We start from the raw sequence: 22,027 nt of genomic DNA on the forward strand, positions 1-22,027 counted from the left end.
CGCTTTGAATGTTGTCAGCCAGTAGTGGCATGTCATCCACTCACAAGAGCTGCTCATGATTGTATATGTTATTAATGAAAGCAATAACAAATAAATAATCTGAAAACTGAGAATGTTATTTGTGTATTAAACAAAAACAAAACAAAAACAAATGGGAAAGATGGAATAGCCTTCCACCGTAGGAGGAAATACTGTAGACAATAATTAAAGGTAGTTTAAATAGATATATGCTACCAATGATATCAATATTTTTGCTCTCTATTGTAAGTAGTGTAAGTAGGACTGGTATGAAAATCTCTCCCTCCCTCCCTCCCCCCCCCTCTCTCTCTCCCTCTCTCTCTCTCTCTCTCTCTCTCTCTCTCTCTCTCTCTCTCTCTCTCTCTCTGCCATGTTTGTCTTCTCTTTTTGATAACAACCAGTTTCACACAACACTTCAAATTTTACAGACCAGGAAAACAGCCAAGCAATAACCACCACCCCTTTAAAAAGAATTAATTATCAGCTTTAACTAATTATGATCTGCATGAAAACTTAGAAAATAATAGCAGTAGAATAAAACCTGGCAATTAGTCTGGATCACAAATTAAATCATAAGTACACATAATTCAGGAGTAAAGTATGGGGGGATTCATCCCTCCAACATTAACTCAACTTTCTGTTGGGTGATTTAGTTTATTTTCTATAATCCTAAATCGTCATTTATCATTATTATCATAATATCTATATCCATTGATTAGAACATTGCAATGTAAGCATTTTGGCGCATGGATGGAAAAATAAGTGGAAAATCTGCAGGAGGCAGAAAAATGGGTCAGAGGAAGGTCATAAAGGAATTATATGTAGAGAGACAGTCAGCTGTAAATTTGAAATTCAGAACTAGTAGGGAGACGCTGACTTGCCAAGAAGGAAATAATCATTAAACTAGGGTCTCTAAGAGCATGTGATATGTCAGCTAAAAATTACAACATTCTTGTAATATAAATGGATGAGTTTCAGAAAGAGTTTAGCTGACCAATACCAAGATTTTTGAGATGTTGGTGGATTGTTTAGTATTCAGTTCCAATGATCCTATAATATAGGAAGACCATTTTGGGATAAGGTCAATTAAACAAAATTGCATAATTTTTGCACATTACAATGAAAATAAAAGTGCAGCATTTTCATTTAACTTTAATTTTTGGAAGGACTGGAAAAGACAGATACCGATGTACATCTGAAAAGATTGTTGCAATTCAATGAGAAGGCCTACACATCTTGTGTGCTATAACTATGAGTTTGTTTTATGTTTAGCTTAGCTTAATGTATTGTGGGAACTCAGCAAGTATGATTTTTACAACATTGTGACTGTAGGAACCCAGCCAATTTACTTGACAAACCACAATTAAACAAAAAATGGGTTAGGCCCTGCACACATCATGGAATAGATTGGTTTGACTCAGTACAAGGTAGCTTTCATATTTATCGCTCATTGGAATAATTATATACATAACAATATTATTTAATAAATGGATATATATCTATAGGGTGGTAGAAAATATATGTCTGCAATGCAGAATGCCTGTGGCCAATAGCCTAGAGGAGCAAATCATATGAAGGCGATGATTTTTTTACCTAAGCTTGATTGACTGCTTTCATTTCCCTCCTGCTTTTCCAGGAATTATTCAGTGGCTTAAATCATGTTTTCAAGATCACACTTTAATAAAGCACAAAAGAGAAGAGCAGGGAAAGAAAAGACCACTTTTTCAACTAGAAACATTGGACAATTGGTACACATCTGCTGTCTTGGTTGGTCTGATCTTCCCTTCTTGAAACTCTTACTTGAATAGCAAGTTTGTGGCTCTTATTTCTTCCTGGCTAAAAGAAGAAGCCAGAAGTGACCCATGGATGCCATCAGAATGATACTGCTGTTCAAGTCTCTAGTCCCAGAGCCATTTTTATTCCATCTGGTGGTTCCAGATGGTGGTTGAAGGCAAAGCAAGATTCCTATCACAATTTTTTTCCAGGTGATCTAAGTGGCCATATTAGTTAGTTTCATTATGTTCTTTCCGGAAGGAGGGAAATAATTTCCCTATGGTTCTTGATCTCATAGACAAGATCAAGGTATCCAAGGTCAGTTTTCAGAGGTGGTAGAGTGAGACCATATGAATATCTTTCATATGAAATGGCACAGTCAGAGGCCAATATTGTTGCATGATTTGAGTGGCCCTTTGTCCATTGTTTCTGCTTGGAGAAAGATTGCATATTTAATATTTTTCTAAAAGTTTAATACCACGTTTATGAAATGTAATACAAAGATGTGTTTAAGTACTACCTGATGTGTGTGTGTGTATATATCTGACATTATTGAAATATAGCCAGCTGAAGTTTACTTTGTGTCATGAAGCTTTCAAGATTTTGCAGCATGCTTCTTGAGACAACAGTTAGACATGTAGAATAGAATAGAATAGCAGAGTTGGAAGGAACCTTGCAGGTCATCTAGTCCAACCCCTTGCTCAAGCAGAAGATCGTACACCATTTCTGACAGATGGCAGTCCAGTCTCTTCTTGAAAACTTCCAGTGATGAAGCTCCCACAACTTCTGAAGGCAAGCTGTTCCATTGGTCAATTGTTCTCTCTGTCAGAAAATTTCTCCTTATTTCCAGATTGAATCTCTCCTTGATCAATTTCCATCCATTATTCCTTGGTTGGTAAGAATTTGCTGTTGATTTCTTTACTTCATTACTGCTTACTAGTACTTACTACTACTACTTACCATTTAGAACAGTTGGAAGGAAACTGTATGCAGGTACAATCAAGGAGCAGACTGAATTCCTATAGTAAAGCTTTCCCTAGTATAGACAGATTCAGAGAATTCCAACGAAAAAGGAGCTAGGGAGGGTTCATTTAGAACAACAACAAAATAATAAACAAAACAGAAAATTCTTGCCTAGCATGTCAAATGTTTTATGGGATTAAAAAAAAATTCTCAGCTGTCAGCAGTAATTTAATTTAAAAGGTTAGGATCAATTAGCCAATAATATAATTTAATTTTATGCTAACAGCCTCACACTACATTTTAATGCCATCAGTTTTTAGGCCTTCTGAATAAATGTGTAATTTATTCTTGTATAAAAAGTGTAAATAAAATAAATGTGTAAATGGGGGCTTCAGAATCCCTCCCTTGAAAGAATTTCCCTTGCTAAATGACGATCAGACTCCATGTCTGCCAGATCAGTAATGGATTCCACATCTGTTGAATGGAGTTTACATCTGCCTAGTCAGCAATGAAGCCCACATCAATCAGGCTGCAGGTTACTGAGCCTCCCTTGTAGTGGTGAAATCCATTTTTTTTTACTACCGGATCTGTGGGCATGGCTTGGTGGGTGTGGTGTGGCTTGGTGGGCGTGGCTTGGTGGCTGTGGCAGGGGAAGGATATTGCAAAAACTCCATTCCCACCACACTCCAGGGGAAGGATACTGCAAAATTCCATTCCCTCCCCACTCCTGGGGCAAGGATATTGCAAAATCTCCATTCCCATGCCACTCTGGTGCCAGCCAGAGGTGGTATTTGCCGGTTCTCTGAACTGCTCAAAATTTCTGCTTACCGGTTCTCCAGAACCTGTTAGAACCTGCTGGATTTCACCCCTGCTCCCTTGACTTCCATCAAGTCCTCCAATGAGAGTCATTCTTTTCAAGGCAAATATTCAAAGATCTCTACTTTCCAACAGGATGGCTAAAGCCTAGGGTGCATTCAGCCCTACTACCAACAAGAAGAGTGCATTTGAAGCCTTAAAGTTAAGAGGACATATAGAATTATCTAAAGATTTATATTTAAGGGGTCCCAAACTCTTTACACAGAATACCACTCAACCCAGGAGAGGGCTGAAGCATGAAAAGGAGGTTGAGAAATGAAGCCCCTTAATTGTGCCAGGGATACTTACACAAATGGAAGTGAGAATTACTTGGAAAGGCTCTGCAAATGTTGATACCTTCCACTGCAAGCCATAAAAGTCTTTCCAGGAATCTAACGGGCTCTTCTTCTTGAGGTTGCCAGGCTGGTCAGGCTCCCCAGGAGAGATTTCCTCTCCATCCCCACTCAGGCTTGAGGCAGGACCTCCCGACTGGCCATGTTGCAAAACTTTCCTTACTTCTGAGGTAGAGGAGCTGATGCCATCTTTTTTTTAACCAATTACAACTTGTTATTAGTTTATCAAAGTATAATACAAAGGAAAAATAACCCATGGAAAAGTAAGAAGAGAGGAAGGGGGGGAAAGGGGGTATACTGTAATGAGAGAAAAAGAAAAGAAAAAGCCACCAACTTCCAGCTCTCTTTGGCACAATCAGAGGTAACAATATTACAACTACAACTTTTTGCTTTTACACAGCAATATGTACAAGCCATTTCTATAACAATAAGCCTGTTGATAAAAACAGAATCAACATTTCATTTTTCCTTCCTCATTGCAAACACAAAATCAAGAAGCAATTTCGAACTAGAGACAAAATTAAATATAATCTCTTATTTATTTATTATTCATATTTCTATGCCACCCACTCTCTGAGGACTCTGGGTAGCTTACACCAAAGACAGTATACTAAATAGCATATTTTCCCCAACAATCTAGGTCCTCATTTTACCCACCTTGGAAGGATGGAAGGCTGAGTCAACCTTGAGCCGGTGAGATTTGATCTGCTGATCTGCTGAACTAGCAGTCAGCTGAAGTAGCTGCAGTACTGCACTCTAACCACTGCGATCAGCAGCCCTGTAACTCCCCCTTTGCATATTTTTATCCAGTTCTTGGTTAATTTTAATATTGTAATTCTTAATGTTGATTCTTTTGATGTTTTCACTGTTCTTGTTGTTTTATTTTGTGTTTTTGGGCAGTTGTAAGTTACCCAGCGTCCCATGACAGTGATATAGGAGGATATATACCTTGTTTCCCCCAAAATAAGACATCCCCTGATAATAAGCTCAATCGGGCTTTTGAGCACATGGCAATAAGGCCAAGCACTTATTTCAGGGTTCAAAAAAATATAAGACAGGGTCTTATTTTCAGGGAAACACGGTATTTGATAAATTAGAAAAATATATACATAATGTATATTGGTGTATTGTAAGTCAGCTCCCATTTTAAATTCTTTAATTGAAGATTCCGCTTGTACCCTGTTGCATGATGGTCATTCTTATCAATTTCTTGGTGAATATTAATGTTTTCATTCTTAATGTTGAATCTTTTGATGTTTTTCTTCTTCCTCTGGTTTCATATTACATTTTTATTCATTCATATATCTTATCTATTGTTGTTACCTGATGCTTCTTTCAAGGTAATTCAGTGAATCTGCATTACTACTAGCGATAGGACGACACTTGATGATGGTGTGGGACCTGTAGCCCTCCAGATGTTTCTGAATTGTGTCAGTGTCCCTCAACATCAGTAGATGGAAAAGTGCAGTTTAGCAAGATTTGGAAGGCCATATTTTCTACTTCCTTGATGGTCCCTGTTTCCAGTGAACCAATCAAAGTAACTATTGTTCCTAGTATAGTCTTGCTTTAGGGAAGAGGAAATTATCAGTACGTTTTCACCATCGAATTTGTTCTTCAGTGTTTTCCAAAAATAGAATGTTTCTGGGCAAAAGAGTCAGTTATCACATTTCTGCAAGTAAGGCAATTCTTGTCCATGCATCAAACCACTGCATTATTCCTAGGAGTTTGAGGAAGAAATAATGTCACTATAAATTGATTCTTAACAGCCTGATATCATTTTAAAAATGTAGTAATAAGTTGCCTAGAGCTTTCACAGAAAATGTCAAATGATACACCAAGTTCTTAACTATTGGAGGACTTTTTTTTAAAATGAAAAATGACTGGCAAACTGTCACCCATTCTAACTACATACTCCAATATTACATGGCTGTGTACTTGTTGGATCTGTAAAATACTGGCTTGTTATCCAATATATGGTCAGACCAACAGAGTGCAATCTCGTTGTACTAGTTGGGGAATTCCGAAGTTCAAATCCATGTATCTCAAAATAGCTGAGGTTGAAAAACACAGACTTAAATGACATTCAAGTCTTCAATCTCCTCCCCTCCAAAAATGGGACCTAGTAGCAGACACACTCAAGAATTGTGCTTCCCCTGCAATAGACAATAGCATTTTTGCACATCAATGCTTCTGCTCATTGGACATCCACACAACTATTTTAAATACCTACCTAGAGTCACTTCGAAAAGAGATGGGCAGCAAATAAATGTAATAAATAAACAAAGAATACTGGTCACACTATCTTTAAAATTTATTTTTTTAAGAACTTCACATTTCTAAAAGTGTATTACATTGTAAAACATACAAACATGTTCCAAACAATCCAATAAAGACTGTGAAGTGATGACGAAATCCCCTGTTCTCCCACTGTTTCGGCTTTCCTCACCAGATTTAGCAAAGGAGGACATGCTCTGGGTGCCTTCAACTAAACGGTGTCATCTTGTTGGATGCAGGAATCATGCCTTCTCTGGCAGTGTTGGCTTTGTGGAACAGTGTGCCTGTTGCAGATGGTCCTGTTCCTTCATAAGGTTCTGTAACCCTGGCTGTTTCCAAGTTTTCAGGCCAGGAAGTCAGTCAAGTTGATGTGATTGGATGATTGAAATGTATCATTTACATCATCAAATGTATCAATAACAGCTTTGTGGGCTGTTATTTTTAACTATTGGGTTTTTAATCTAGGCAACCTTTCGATCAACAAGCTCAGTGTCTTAGCTACTGAGCCACCGCGTCCCTTTAGAGGATGTGCTCCTCTAAATGGTGAGAAAGAACAAGAGAAAAATTCAGCTGAGTTTACAATGTATTTGGAATAATTTGTAAATCAAACAGATTTATGGTATGACAGGATTCAAAGAAAGGAAGTTGATTAGGAAAAAAACCCTACAGTACTGTGATTTTCTGTTTCTTTCAGAAAAGGGATAAGTCCTCCCAATTTTTGTTACAATAGTTTGGACAGTCATCAAATGTGTATCCAAAAAAATTCATTTAAATGTCTTTTACACATCGTTTACCAAAAACAAAATAGCAGCATATCTATGCTTCCAACAGAAATATTTAATTCATATGAAATATAGCAAATAATGTTGAGTGAACTTTCTGTTGTTGGTTAGGAGGTATTCCAAGAGTGACCCTCAGATACCATCAGAGAAACATCTGGTTATTCTCCTTCTCTGTTATCCTTCAGAGTGCAAGGTCCATCAACTTGATGCCTTCCAGCAGTGTTTAAATTTCATCTCCCACCATTAGCATTAAAATTAGAGATGGTGGGTTACAATCAAGCATATTTGGAGTTTATCTCGTTGAGGAAGATAGCGTGATTTTAATTATATAGATAACCTTACAGGAATAAACAGTTAATATTGATAACTTCAATAGATTGATCAACAATCTATTCATTTTTTTCTTTTTATGACCCTGTAATCCCTTGTCTTGGGTAGGGTCAAGGAGTTTGAGTTGAGCTGAGTGTTTACAGACCAGATGCCCTTCCTGATGCCTACGCAGTGTCCACAGCAGCTATTTTCTCTTTGCGCCCTGATAGAAAAACATCTGTCGTTGCCTAGGATTAACTCTCAACCTTCTGAGGGGGAGCTGAGCATCTTCACCTCTCAGTTACCGCACCACTCAGTGATTTATTCATTTATTACTTGCAAATGAATGGCTTTTGTATAAAGGATTTTTTTTTTTTTACAAAAAGTTTAGGAATGTTGACAAGGTTGTGAGAGTTTGAGCTGACGATTCTCTTCTGATTTATCTTGACCTATTTTATTCCTTCTACAAATGAAGCAAAAAACCCTATTCTACAGAAAGGATCAGGTATCTAAACCAGTATGAACATTAATCTGCTGTTGATCTTAGCAATATGTGCAATAGCAGACACTGTAACCAAGAATTTCTTAGCAGAAAATCAGTGTGGAAAGGATTATCTAGAGAACATTTGAAAGCCACTACAGTATATTAACATAGATTTCTCCAATCTACTATCCTCCAGAAAGGTTGAGGTGGAACTCCATAGGCTTTGCTGGCTGTGGATAATGGGAGTTAGTCTACCCATCTGAAAGGCTGGCTTAATACATCATAAAGTGATGAGAATACTTTTCTTATGGCTTGAGATGACAACTGATATTCTATAAACTGTTGCCAATGTGTGGTTTGACTATTCTATTAAAAAGGATCATGCAAAATGTGAATCACCACCTATATATTATACATCTGCTATCAATGGTTGTAGGAATAATCCCGCTGTTCCAAATACACAGAGAATTATGAACACCCACAGAAATACTCTATCGATTACCATGGCGACATATTTCCAGTCATCTTCTACCTGCAATGCATAAGAAAATACATATATATTCAATTGAATTCATAATATTTAATTGACAATATTAAAATGACGCTGTACTTCCTGAGATTTCTCAATTACTTTTTTTTTTTTCAAAAAAAGAGATACATTTATAATCTTCATATAGATTCATATATAGAACATTTGTTGGTGTAACTGCAGGTCACAAGATAAAATCTTTGTATAGTTTTTTTATCTAATTATTATAATATTTTGGTATTATTTGTAAAGAAGAATTTGGCACAGCTTTCTGCTGTCATATTGGATGCAATCCACATTGTCCCAATTTCTCAATAAATTACAGAACATTTAATTTCTTTTACGTAAGTATTATGTTATATCTACCTACAAATGTTTTATTGATAAGAAATACAAAGCCTTCCATAATTGCTAGCTACCAGTCCCACTATCTCTCATTTTGGATCACGCTGCTGACAAGATCTGTTTGGAGCTGTAATTCAACAACATCTATAAGATCAGAGAAGTTCCCACATCTCTGCATGTGAGTATACTTTAGAGTTCTAAACAAGACTGTACATCTTTTAGGTGTTATAGTATATACAGTATTTTTCAGACTATAAGATGCTCCGGACTATAGGGCGCACCTAGCTTTTGAGGAGGAAAACAAGAAAAAAAAATCTGCCTCTGCCTCCCAGCAATTTGCTTCCTTGCAGCAAACAGCAAAGAGCCTGGTCAGCTTCACCACAGCCTGATTTAGCACGAGCATCTGATTGGCGGCTGGATCGGCCTCATGGAATACTGATGATCAATTGTTCCAGGTTGCAAGGATCACCATTGCTTAACGCTGCCTCCGTGCGCCCCATTTTAGGTCTCTGCACATCCCATTTTTGGCCCGTTCTGGGTGGCGGGGATTGCCACTGCTGCCTATCGCCACTAAACAGGATACATGGAAAACGGGATGCATGGAGGCCAAAAATGGTGCACATGGAAGCCAAAAACGGAACATGCTGAGGCTGAAAATGGGGCACGTGGAGGTGGTAATAGGTGGCGGCGATCCCCACAGCCTGGAACAGCTGATTGTTGGTATTCCGGGAGGCCAATCCAACTGCCAATCAGCTGCTCATGATAAATCAGGCTGTGGTGGAGCTGAACAGGCTGTTTGCTGCAAGGAGGCAAATTGCTGGGAGGCAGAGGCCAAAGGGTGGGAGCCGGTAGATGGGTGGGGCTTCAGCAACATTCACTCTATAAGATGCAAAGACAGGATAACTCCTGTAAAATTGTCTCTCTGGTACATAAATGACTTTATGTATATATACACAACCGTTATTTTGGTTGGTGATAGATCTTGACAAAAATGGTCTTTGAGAACCATAAAAGTAAGAAATATTTTGATGTCCAAATTTAACTAGCAAGTCAAAATCATATTCCTTTCCAAAACTAAAATAAAGATGTAGAGAAAATCCTTCTTCTTAGTTCCTATCATGCCTCTGGCCTTCTATTCAATAAAAATATAGTACAGTCAACATCTCTTCTTTTAGAGAACTGAGGACAGAAAGCCAGATGCTTTCCTTTTTGCACTAGGAAGTTTTCCACCAAAATTTATATTTGCTGGAGGTTCTATTCTCTGAACCTCTGATTGCCACAATTAACCCAGGCTTAGCTATAACACTGCAGTTTGGATCCTGTATACTGTACGTGCTTGGCTATTTTTCAAAATATCTTCTATGTTTCTGCACATCAGCACAGCCTGTAGAATTCAATAGACCTTCATTGATCAAATGCCATTTTAGGATGAGGGCCTCTGTCTTAGAGCTTCTACATGTCTATTTAGAGCCTTATTGCCAAAGTCAGAGAGCCTCCCAACATGAAATATTTATACATTTAAGTATCCAAAGCCATTAGCACAACAGCTGAAGTTCATTTTAAATGCCATCGTAACCTTTTGCAGCTAATGTGAACATAGTGTCAAAAGTATTTTGACTAGCAAAAGGCCCAGCAATGGATATACAGTGGTACCTCGGTGCTCATTGTTAATTGGTTCCAGGAGGTGTGACGAATACTAAACATGATGAGTGCCAAACAAACCACTGTTTTACCAGGTGACCCTTGGTTTTGTCCAGGAAGAACTTCCTGTCTGTCTCTTTTCCGATATCAGTTAAGTGACCTTCCCACCATGGCTGACTTCTTGTCTATTCTCTGTAGCCATCCTTTTCTTTCTTTCTTTCTTTCTTTCTTTCTTTCTTTCTTTCTTTCTTTCTTTCTTTCTTTCTTTCTTTCCCTTCCTTCCTTCCTTCCTTCCTTCCTTCCTTCCTTCCTTCCTTCCTTCCTTTTTGCAGCATGGTGAGTAGCAAACAAACAACGAGTACCGGGACAACATTTTCACATCAAAATGCATCAAGTACCAAATTCAAAGAGTTTTGAAGCAGTCGAATACTGAGGTACCACTGTACATGAAGATACTTGGTTAATTGGACTCTTTCAACTATCTATTCATCTTTGCTCTTGATTAGTGTTCCTTAGCCTGTTGTCCTGAACTTCAGCTACCATAGCTGTTCTCTTGCTGCTAGAAATTCACAGGTCATCAGATTTGGAAGGTATCTGGTTTGGGACAGCTGGGCATCTACCAAGTCCCATAACTCAGTAGGAGGCCAATGCCAACCCTGGAACTACTACTCCTTCTTTCTCCTTCTTGCATTGTTGCCTGTTTATCTGTCTCCTTGAAGAGAATGAACAATGAAAGGAAGAAGGAGCAAGAATCTTCACAGAGCCATTATTATGTTTTGGCATCCGAAAAAGAAAGCATGGAGTAAGTAAGCAGTGAAAAGCCAGGCAAGGAGATACAAGCACTCAGTGTTTTGCAAAGGGGCTCTCAAACACTTCCCTGGGTGCTCTATATGCAGTTGGTTTTCCTTGTCTTTGTGTTAGTTGTATTAGCCTAGCATTATCCTATGTCAGTCTGCACCTAGTTAGATCACAACTATGGTTTTCCCTTTCCCTTACTGGAATGTAGAATCAGTTGGTCTCCCTTTTCTACAATTGTGTTTACTCTGCCATCAACAGTTAGATGATCAGTGTTAAGCAATGCAAGAGATAGTTGTGTCCACTATCATGGCTTAATGGTAGAGGACATGTTTCGCCCACAGAAGGCTTCATGTTTAAGCCACAACAATTTCCAGTGAATTTTTTCTAAAGCTCTGGAGAACTTCTGTTAATCAGCTGAATCTCATTCAGGGCAATCCCTGAAATTGTGCCTCTGGTAATTGAGACACAGCTAGCATGAGGTCCCTTTTGTCCTGTCTGTAGTCCTCTCTGTTGATAGAGGAAACTGAAAACCAGAGTAGAATGTCCTATCCAATTTCACTTCTTCTTGCACAGGGGTGTCAAACTGGTGGCCTGTGGGCTGGATGCATCACGTGCAGGCCACACCCACCCCAGTTCCGCAAAGGCAAAAACCGTCATGATACATCATATGACACGATCGAGTTTGACACCCGTGTTCTAGCAGGACTTAACAATTCTGATGCTGCTTAAAACAGCTCCATTTGGCAGCCGCTTACCCATTCATGCCAGAAGTGTTGCATCATTTTACCTCTCTAGCTCTCAGGTGCAATTATTTTCAACTAACTAGGTTTAGGTTTCTACCGCAATTAGAGAACTATGCCCCCAAATGACTGAAGCCTTTGGAGCTAGAAATCCATCAATCTTGTTCTTCAGAGCTCTTACCTCTTTAGTTTCATTCTGACTCCTCATGTTTTCTGCGATGAACTGAACACTGTTAATGACTTCTTTAACCTCTGGGGAATACTCGACTGACTCAGCCTCCCTTTTGGCAGATTGGCCACTCTGTCTCCTTTGCTTCCTCACCCCCGTGTCCTTGGAGTTGTCACAGTGGCAGCAACGGTTCTCACTGAGGACTTTCACTTCTGCAAGCTCATCAGCCTTGGGCTTGCTGGGTTTAGTGGCACTTTCTTTCACAGGTTTGGGGGGTTGGGTGTCGACATGTTTCTGTGTGGGTCTCTTCATCATCAGAAACTTAGGCAGAAGACCAAGGAAGACAGTTTTGACCCAGTTGGGCATTGTATGCATAGTTGGAGTCCGGTAATGGATATTCAGTACAAACACTGTCACCACAATAGAGAGTGTCACAAATATCATGGTGAACAGCAAGTATTCTCCCACTAGTGGGATGACCAAAGAAGTTGAGGGAATTGTCTCTGTGATGACCAGCAAGAAAACAGTCAATGAAAGAAGGACAGAGATACAAAGTGTTACTTTTTCTCCACAGTCAGATGGAAGATAAAATACTAATACAGTCAGGAATGAAATGAACAAGCAAGGTAAAATCAGATTAATGGTGTAAAACATGGGGAGCCTTCGGATATAAAAAGAGTAGGTTATATCCGTATAGATTTCCTCACAGCAGTTGTACTTGATGTCATGTTTATAGCCAGAAGCATCAACTATTTCCCATTCATTGTTCTCCCAAAGGTCTTTCATGTCTACTTTGGAACCGATAATCAAAAGATCTATCTTGGCTTTGTCATATGTCCATGATCCAAATTTTAAGGAGCAGTTCTGGTGATCAAAGGGGAAGAAGGTAATATCCATGGGGCAGGAGCTTTTAAAAATGGCAGGTGGTATCCAGGTGATGGTGCCATCGTATCTGAGAAGAGCCTTGGTCCGTCCTTCAACCTGGAAATCTCCAACAGCACTGCAGATGCAAGCACAAGGGAATCTTAAATTGTACACTTCTAACTCAAAATAAACATGTTAATATGACTAAAATACAATGATGAATGTTCATACTTATTGTATAGCACAATATCAGGTTTCCAAATTTTGTCTGACGGCACGTGGATAAATTCAATTCCACCAAATTCCACTGGATTCCATTTCAATTTATAATCATTCCAAATCTAAAGAGAGAAATAATAAGTGTTCAACTCTATGATATACTGTACCTGTAAAGTTATTCTCATACTAAGAATATTACTGAAGTTGCCCTCAAGGTATTGCAATGGTGCAGTCATCATGACCATTGGAGCTGAGGTGGTGCAGTAGTTAGAGGGCAGCACTGCAGGCTACTTCAGCTGACTGCTAGCTGCAGTTTGGCAGTTCAAATCTCACTGGCTCAAGGTTGACAGCCTTCCATCCTTCCGAGGTGAGTAAAAATGAGGACCCAGATTGTTGGGGGCAATATGCTGACTCTAAACCACTTAGAGAGGACTGTAAAAGCACTATGAAGCAGTATATAAGTCTAAGTGCTATTGCTATTGGATATTGGGAGCCAAGTTTTAACACCCTCAGGATTGCTAAATTTCTCTACCCCTGAATTATTTGAACAATGAAACATAGAATAATAGGGTTGAAAAGGACTTGGAGGTCTTCTAGTCCAACCTCCTGCTCATGGCAGGAGATCCAATACCATACTAGACAAATGGTTGTCCAATCTTTTCTGGAAAACCTTCCGTGTTGGAGCACCCACAACCTCTGAAGGCAAGCCATTCCACTGATTAATTGTTCTCACTGCCTGGAAATTTCTCCTTAGTTCTAGGTTAGATTTCTCTTTAATGATCTTCCACATGTCTTGTCCTGATTTCAGGTGCTTTGGAGAAGAAATTGACTTCCTCTTCTCTGTGACAGGTCCTCAAGTATAGGAGAACTGCTATCATATCAACCCTAGTCCTTCTCTTCATTGGATTAGACATACCTAGTTCCCTCCATCGTTCTTTTGGACTCATGAGATTGGGAATGAGTTTCAAGTTAATAACTCCCCTTCTTTGTTTCTTCTTCTTCTTCTTCTGTAATAGTCCACTAAAAATATAGTGAAGACTCAATTTGGTTTACTTTGGTTTAGCAGACTTAGGAGTTAATGGATCAAATTTCCTGGATAAGAAGGTATGTTTCCTCCACTAATGCCATTGTTGCCTCTGAAATCTCTTCTCGCTGTTTGCTGAATCTGGTTTGTAAACTAGGGCGATGGTTCTGACCAATCCAATCTCTAAGGAGTTTCTTGCCTATAGTTCATTTTCAGGTGCACTTATGGTTACTAGAATACTTTTAATCATAGTACTAGCCCTCAAACATCCATTGCTTGTGTTGCCTTTTTTCCCTGGCTGTGACTTTAGTTCCTGCCCTCTCTTTTTTTTTGTTGTTCTCATCTCATTCATCAATGAATGGACCTTTTGCTTTAAGGAACACCCATCTCCCTTGTTTATCCATTAAATCAAGGGCTTAATATATTGAAGAATAAATGGATGAATACATATGTGCTTTTGCTATGAATATACTGAGCCCTGGAACATCTCTAAATAGTTCCTGATTTTTTTTCCCTATCCAAATCTCTTCTGAATCCCAGTACCCATTGTGATCTCATCTCTAAAACCAGCATGGCAATAAACACACACATACACTGACACACCGATGCACAAAATTTTGCTTACATGTCGCAGCCAGAGATTTGTCTCCATGATCTGATTGACTTCATCCTGCAGACAGAAGGAGGCAAACACTTTATTTCTACAGACAGGCTATCTGGTTAACAAAGGATAAAACCTCATTCCAGTTAGCCTAAATAACTTTGAAAGGATCCTGGGGACATTTATGGAACAACGAATAGAAGTCTTGGTTGAAAAATGTGTTGCCTTCAGATAATGTCTGTGGACGTTTGTGAATACTTTACTTACAACTATTGAAAACAAGATGCTGAAAAAGTATTTGTGGATATTAAGGTAGATCCAGATAGTTGTTGGCAATGCATTTTTAAAAATTACAGCCCTATTAATGTTTATTGAAAAACTACAGCCACATAAAGAAGATCGGTTGCATGTTCTATACATGAGATCTCTAGGAGAGAGGATTAAGCAGGATCCAGGAGAACTCCATAGGATCGCAGTAGGAGCATCTGTGAGGGTATGTTCAAAAAAGTCAAGTTGGTAATCAGTACAACATGTGTAAATAAGGGGTAAAGTTTTGGTTGCATGGGTGCAGCCACTGAGTAGCATGTCCTCTTCCCATCTTTTTCCTGCTGTTCCACTGCTTTCCTGGCAATCGGTCACAAAATATTTGTATTCAACACAATTCTGTTTGTACCCCAAGCATGGACTTTGCTACTCTTTACACCGCAAACTAGTTCATCTGAAGTTATCCATGGGGGATTTGTAGAAGATTAAGATGAGTACCATCTTATTAACATTAAGGAACACTGTACTAATAGTGATCTTCTTCAGGAGAATCCGAAAAAGGTAGAGAGTAGTGATGGGATTTGAAGTGTAAAGGTAAAGGTTCCCCTCGCACATATGTGCTAGTCATTCCCGATTCTAGGGGGCGGTGCTCATCTCCGTTTCAAAGCCAAAGAGCCAGCACTGTCCAAGATGTCTCTGTGGTCATGTGGCCGGCATGACTAAACGCCAAAGGCGCACGGAATGATGTTACCTTCCCACCAAAGGTGATCCGTATTTTTCTACTTGCATTTTTTACATGCTTTCGAACTGCTAGGTTGGCAGAAGCTGGGACAAGTAACGGGAGCTCACCCCTTTACGCGGCACTAGGGATTCGAACCGTTGAACTGCCAACTTTTCGATCGACAAGCTCAGCGTCTTAGCCACTGAGCCACCTCATCCCTATATTTGAAGTGTGGCTTCAACTAATTATGCTCTTCTGTTTTGACAATTGTAAGGAATCTAGAGCTTTGAGAATAGATCTCATGCAAATGATGGACTGTCTGAACAAATAAGTCCAGGATTTTGGCCAGGAGGTTAGTTTTCAAAAAAGCATGATGGGAAGAACCAATGTTAGCAGGTACAAAAGGAGTAGTTTTAAATGCACTCTAATACCCACATACAATGAAACTCTAATATCAATGCTGCTCATTCAAGCAGAATTCCAAACTCATCATAATCCCAAACTCCAAAGGAGCTCAGAATATAGCAGCTTTTCTAATTATTTTGTTAATGACAGCAGCTTCTGATTAATGAAAAGCCTCCAGGGAAAGTAAAAGATAAAGTGAAGAACCTGACTTGATTAGTATATTGCGCCTCTGAATACTGTGATTTAGCAATAAGCAGAGAAAGAAGCTGAACTCTGTTCCATCGTGCTGTCTTGATACCCTGTAATTTAAGCCGTTGGTTAGCGGCTGGCTTGCTAGTCAGAGAAATACCAAGAAAACATATTATATGCAGAGTGTCTTTTTTTTTTTTTGCTGAAAGATCTTTACCTATAATAAATTGTGGTGGAAAGGCAATCAATAACCAGGGAGTTGCTAGAGGGAATCTTACTGCAGAGAACATCCTGAATGATCTGCTAAGAGGGAGAGAAACCTGCAAAAATGAATCCTTAGTAAGCTCTCCAGCAAGAAATCTAAAGGTTCTTTTACAAAAGACAAATGGACTGTAAAAACACACACACCAAAATCCAGTTGCTTTTTGGAAAAGCACCTTGGGGACACACTAGTGATGCTTTCTCTCCTTTAGTCCCTGGTGATGAGTGATCTTTAATCCTTTGCAAGGAATATTTCTTACTTTTCAGTCAATGACTGAAATGTGAGATGGTGCAAACCCTGCAAACATAGCAAACATACCACATTTGCAAGCTGGGTAATTGCCACTTCAAAATGCACCTTCACGGGATAGGACACATTTTCTACAGGTCTGATGTACTGGTTGTAACGGGAGAACAGTTTGCGAAAAAGTCTTTCTTCCGATTTACTTGCCAAACAACCTGGGTAGGAAAAAAGGAAATAAGAATAATAAGTCCTTCAAAGTGAGGTAAGGTCACTAGCTGGTGATATGCTGGCTGGGATAATGGAAGTTGGTTCAAAATACATGGAGGACATAGAGCGGGGGAAAGTTGATTTAGATTACATAAATTCCAATTATTCAGCTGTTTGTAAGTGTATGGCACTACTGCATGTGGGTTTCTAAATTAATGCCCTTTGAATCAACAACTTAATTTGAAGCAATTAAGAAATAACTGGCATTGACAAAGTCCCCATCAGTCAATTGCAAAAGGCAGCTTTACTTGGAACAGCTTACATCCTGAGATAATTTCTTGAACAGCTTTCTGGAACAGTTTACATCATGAGACCATCAAACAAGAACATCTGCCTATCCCAGATCCTTGGAAAGGACTCCATAGGCAGATAAAAATGCCAAGACCAGTCTAAACATCTGGCTGACTACGCGACGAACCATAATAATAATAGTAGGACAGTATACATCAGGCAATTCCCATGCTAAATAAATGGGAATAAAATTGATCATGGATTCATATCACAAATATGGATTGCAGATTGGAAAAAAAAATAGCTTGACTAAGACTTACATATTGATTAGATGAAAAAAACATTCATATAACTTGCATCTGTGCATAAGCGACTGTCTCTTCAGAAAGTTAGTGTTCAATCCATTTGGCATATTGCACCCATCTATACTCCCAAAATCCATTGCCATTAGTGACTGCTGAGGGGAGTCAAAGCCCCAAGTCTCTGAAAGGCATCTATTCATGTAGGATTGCCAAATTCATCCTGTCTTTTTACTGAGCAGTGAATTGGTGCTGTGTGCTCTCTCCCCACAGCTTGTTCCTGGACAAAAATGTCTTGACCACTGAAACCTTTTGGTCCTCCTCCTGTCTTTCACAAAGTAAGTAAATAGGAAGAACTTCGTGTTATCATATCCCTTTTCTAGAACAAGCTTATGAGAGCTTTCTATGACACCTCATCCTACGTCTTTGTCTAGGCTTTAAATTTCATGTTTTATAGAACATCTCAACCAAAACATAAACTCTGTATTCTAATCTCAATATTGCCCCCCCTTCTTCTCAATACAAGTAGTCCTCGATTTATGACCACAACTGAGCCCAAAACATATGCTACTAAGTGAGAAATTTGTCAAGAGAGTTTTGTCCCATTTTTTATGACTCTTTTTGTTGTTAAATGAATCACTGCGGTTGTTAAATTAGTAGCACGGTTGTTAAGTGAATCTGGCTTCCCCATTGACTTTGCTTGTCAGAAGGTCACAAAAGATGATCACATGACCTTAGGACACAGCAATGGTCATAAATATGAATTTTGATCACATGATCACAGGGATGCCTCAAAGGTTGTAACAGTGAAAAATGATCATAAGTCACTTTTTTCAGTGCCATTGTAACTTTGAACAGTCACTAAATGAACAGTAGTAAGTCAAGGACTACCTGTATGTACAAGCAATATTCTATTATCCGTTATCTCAACGATGGTGTTCTCATCTCATCCATGAATGAGATTGGCTTAAGTTGTCCTGGGTCACTATTGATGTAGTGCTTTCCAGAATGGGACCTTCAGGCTTGGCTGCACCACTTTCTCCTCCAGGCTTCCACCTCTGCTGGCCCTCTCCCAACCATCTGCCCAACTTTACAGTTGCAAAATGGGTAAGACTTGCAAAGACAGGTGACCAGTTGTGGGTGGGATTAAATCAGGGCTTGTTGGCTATTTTAAATGAATTCAGGCAGCCCCCCCCCCTGCTCCCATGGGTCTCTAGAGACTCTCCATCTCTCACACAGTTGAACACAGCGGTTGCTGTGCCAGTGATCTATTAAAGCTGTGCAATGGCAATGCTCAAGTGTTTTACCCTATAGCCCTTGTAAGTTTAGCCCAAAGTTGAAGAGGTGAAAAGAGAAATTATAGGCAGAATCCATCCCATTCTCTCCTGAGTAGAACCCAGCACTACTCTGCAAGTTGGCTTTGGTTGCCCACAGAAAGGAAAAGAAGGGAGAGAAATTCTAAATTGAGGTGTATCTATGGTTACTGTTTAAGCTGCTCTATGTATTTGTGTAAACAAAGTTGAAGTATAAAAATGCACATATCTGGAATTTTAAAAAAAGAACCTCCTAGTACCGTGATGGCGAACCTATGGCACGCGTGCCCAAGTGGCACGCGAAGCCATGTCGCCCAGCACGCGCGGCCTTGCCTGTTTGTCTTCTGGGTTTCTGGCATGCGATGATTAGCTGTCCTTTGTGCATGCGGCAGCGTCAAAAACCAGTGTGCGCATGCGCGCTGGCCAGCTGATTGTCAGGTGTGCATGCGCGCCAGAACACAGAAGTTCGGCTTTTCCAGAGTGCGATCCTTTTGCACACACAGCAGTGCCAAAATCCGGCATGTATATGCACGCCGGCCAGCTGATCATCAGGTGCGCATGCGAGCTAGAACCCGGAAGTTTGCTTTTCCGGAGCGTGGCCCTGATGAGTGTATGCGCACATGTGCAACGTTTCTGCGCGACCTTTTCGGCACTCGGTGCCGAAAAGGTTCGCCATCATTGTCCTAGTAGTTTGTTTCCAAGCCTTTTCTTACTTTCTATTACCATGAGTTCATTGCACAATTGATATAACCCTTGCTTTGTAAGGGTTTGATGATTTTGAAACCCCTAAAAATTGCTTTTAATCATTTGATTAGTTTTTTCCCCTTTCTCTGACTTTCCTCCTTTTTTCCTTGCTTTACAAAGCAGCCACAGCAAACTCTAGGGTGGGTCATTTTATTATTTTCCCAGTCACTTGAAGTAGAAAGGTTTTACTCCTAGCCCCAAAAAGCCCATAAGTTACACAACAAAGCAGTGCAAGGAAGTCCTCAAAGTTCTACTTCTGATTTAACTCCCTTTGATCAGAATTTTTTTTTAAAAAAAATTGTTATTTAGCTAGTTATGACAGAAAAGGGTGGAGGTGGACAGACGACAGGCAGGGAGGATAGACTCCTGAAGCAAGATACATCCCAAACCTGCTTCAGTACTATAATTGGTGGATATTTTTTCCCATTGGCTGGTGATATGAAGTGCAGGAAAAACAGCAAAACTGAAGAAATCAACCAGTCATGTTGCATATTATGGACAGTATGTGCAAAATCAGGATGATACCATTTGGCAGTTTGTCAGAGTGGGGTGCAACGGAAGCAGAAGAAGGATCAGCAACAGGACCATTAAATTTAACACAACTTTTGTTTTCTGCTAGGAAGTGTGGGTAAGCAACTCTTTAATTCAGCAAGGGGAAAGGCACAAAAGAAACAGGTTTAGAATAGCTGAACAAAGATTTGAAAGTGATTCTTCGCTCTCTCAATATGGAACTGGACATTTGGGGGGAAAGAGAACCTAAGATTCAATTGATAGACAAGGCTATAGGACAAAGAGCAAGAAAACAAGGCAACAACCGTAGAGTCTGGCAATGTTTCTCAACTTTAAGATGTCTGGACTTTAATTCCCAGAATTCCCCAGGCAACATCATAGAAGAGGGAGTTATTGTTAAGATTTTCAATAGAAAACTAAACAGATCCTATGGGGGTAGGGTGGGAGGCAGGGTTGAAATGCTATTGGTTCGGACCGGTTTGGTCGAACTGGTAGCAATGGCGGTGGGTGATGTGGCCCATACGCGGCTTGTTCAGCTAGTAGCTGATTCAGACAGCAAGGAGGCTGGTGTGGTGCTGTGCCAGCAGCCTGTGCAGCTGGCACTCAAGTCGGACAATGAGGAGGCTGGAGAAGATGTGGTGCCAGAAGCGGGGATTCAGCCAGGGCCTTCAGAACCTCCAGAAGCTCCCTTAAGTGAAGAGGACGAAGAGGAGGAGCCTCTTCTCGATGCATGGGTGGGCAGAGCTGCCAAAAGGCAGGAGTGGCTCCTGAGGAGGAGGTCTCCTCGAGAGTAAGGCTTGGGGCTAATTGGCCACTCCCTTAGCCTATTTAAGGAGGAACGCCGACTAAAGCAATTTGCAGGGAACAACTTCGTTCACATACCTTCTGTCTTGTCTTGCTTATCTTATCAGCTTCCTGCAAATTGCTTCTGGGCATTCTGACAACCACAGTAAGCTTTCAGTTATTATTCTTTGAATTCTTGGCAGCTGTTAGTGCAGTTAATTAACAGCTGTTTTTGTAAAAGACTGATTTATTTATTTATTAAACCAAGGTTTGAACGGACTTTGTGTGTGCTGCGTTCTTTGGGGTCCGTAGCTGGGGCAGAACAGTGGGTGGTTCGGAGAACCGGTAGCGACGGCAGCGTGAGGCTCTGCTCACCTGCCCAGTCATCATTACTTCCTGGTTTTAACCAGGAAGTAACCTGTTTTTTACCCTCTGTGCATGTGCAGAAGAGTTTGTGCATGTGCAGAGGGTCCGTGTGTGCACTTGATGTGTGCATGTGAGCGGAGCCAGTGCGCACACACGGTGCATGCACTTCTGAACCGGTAGGGAAGATAAGTAGATTTCAGCTCTGATGGGAGGGGAAAGACACAAGGATAATAGACATAATCCTTCCCAAAAACAAACCTAGTGAAGGCTGAGCATTTTTGGTATTTATGAAATTTTGAGTGACTTTGGGGAGAAAACAACAGCCAAGGGGGATGGAATGAAGTATCCTAGATAAAAATATGGATGATTCCATATGGAGATATTGCAGGGACATTGTAAGAACTATATCTATATACTATAAATTATAACTATACATTGTAATTACACTAGGTAGTTATTCATTCCATATTGCTTTACATAGACAACATGGTCACTGTTCATTTTTCTTTCCCACTAAAGTTGACTTTCCTAGAAATACACATGCTAAGGCAGTGCTTGAAAAAGTAGGACAACATAAGCTGGAAATCCCAGTATGTGATCATCTCCTGCTTTAGCCAAATTGACTTACTCCTTTACGATCTAAAAAATGGTAGCTAAGAAAATCATCAGATATATTCACAGCAGTCATG

General features: G+C 39.9%; 1 protein-coding gene across 2 annotated transcripts in view; it reads right to left on the minus strand.

Annotated features, from left to right (window-relative positions):
* Positions 1-6,249: 6,249 nt before the first annotated feature.
* The window catches only part of CHRNA6 (cholinergic receptor nicotinic alpha 6 subunit), a 63,899-nt gene continuing 48,121 nt past the window's right edge, over positions 6,250-22,027 (minus strand). Inside the window, exons 3-7 of one of the 2 annotated variants that reach the window (XM_034410699.3) lie at positions 16,901-17,040; positions 14,766-14,810; positions 13,129-13,238; positions 12,046-13,033; positions 6,250-8,343 (exon numbers count right to left, since the gene is read on the minus strand). In XM_034410699.3, the coding sequence (XP_034266590.2) occupies positions 8,221-8,343; positions 12,046-13,033; positions 13,129-13,238; positions 14,766-14,810; positions 16,901-17,040 (1,406 nt within the window). In that variant the 3' untranslated portion in view covers positions 6,250-8,220. The remainder of the gene's footprint in view (positions 8,344-12,045; positions 13,034-13,128; positions 13,239-14,765; positions 14,811-16,900; positions 17,041-22,027) is intronic. The other variant, XM_087886414.1, reaches the window with a different exon arrangement.

This window comes from Pantherophis guttatus, chromosome 2, assembly GCF_059756535.1.
Source record: "Pantherophis guttatus breed Tessera chromosome 2, ASM5975653v1, whole genome shotgun sequence".
Classification (NCBI taxonomy): Eukaryota; Metazoa; Chordata; class Lepidosauria; order Squamata; family Colubridae; genus Pantherophis; species Pantherophis guttatus.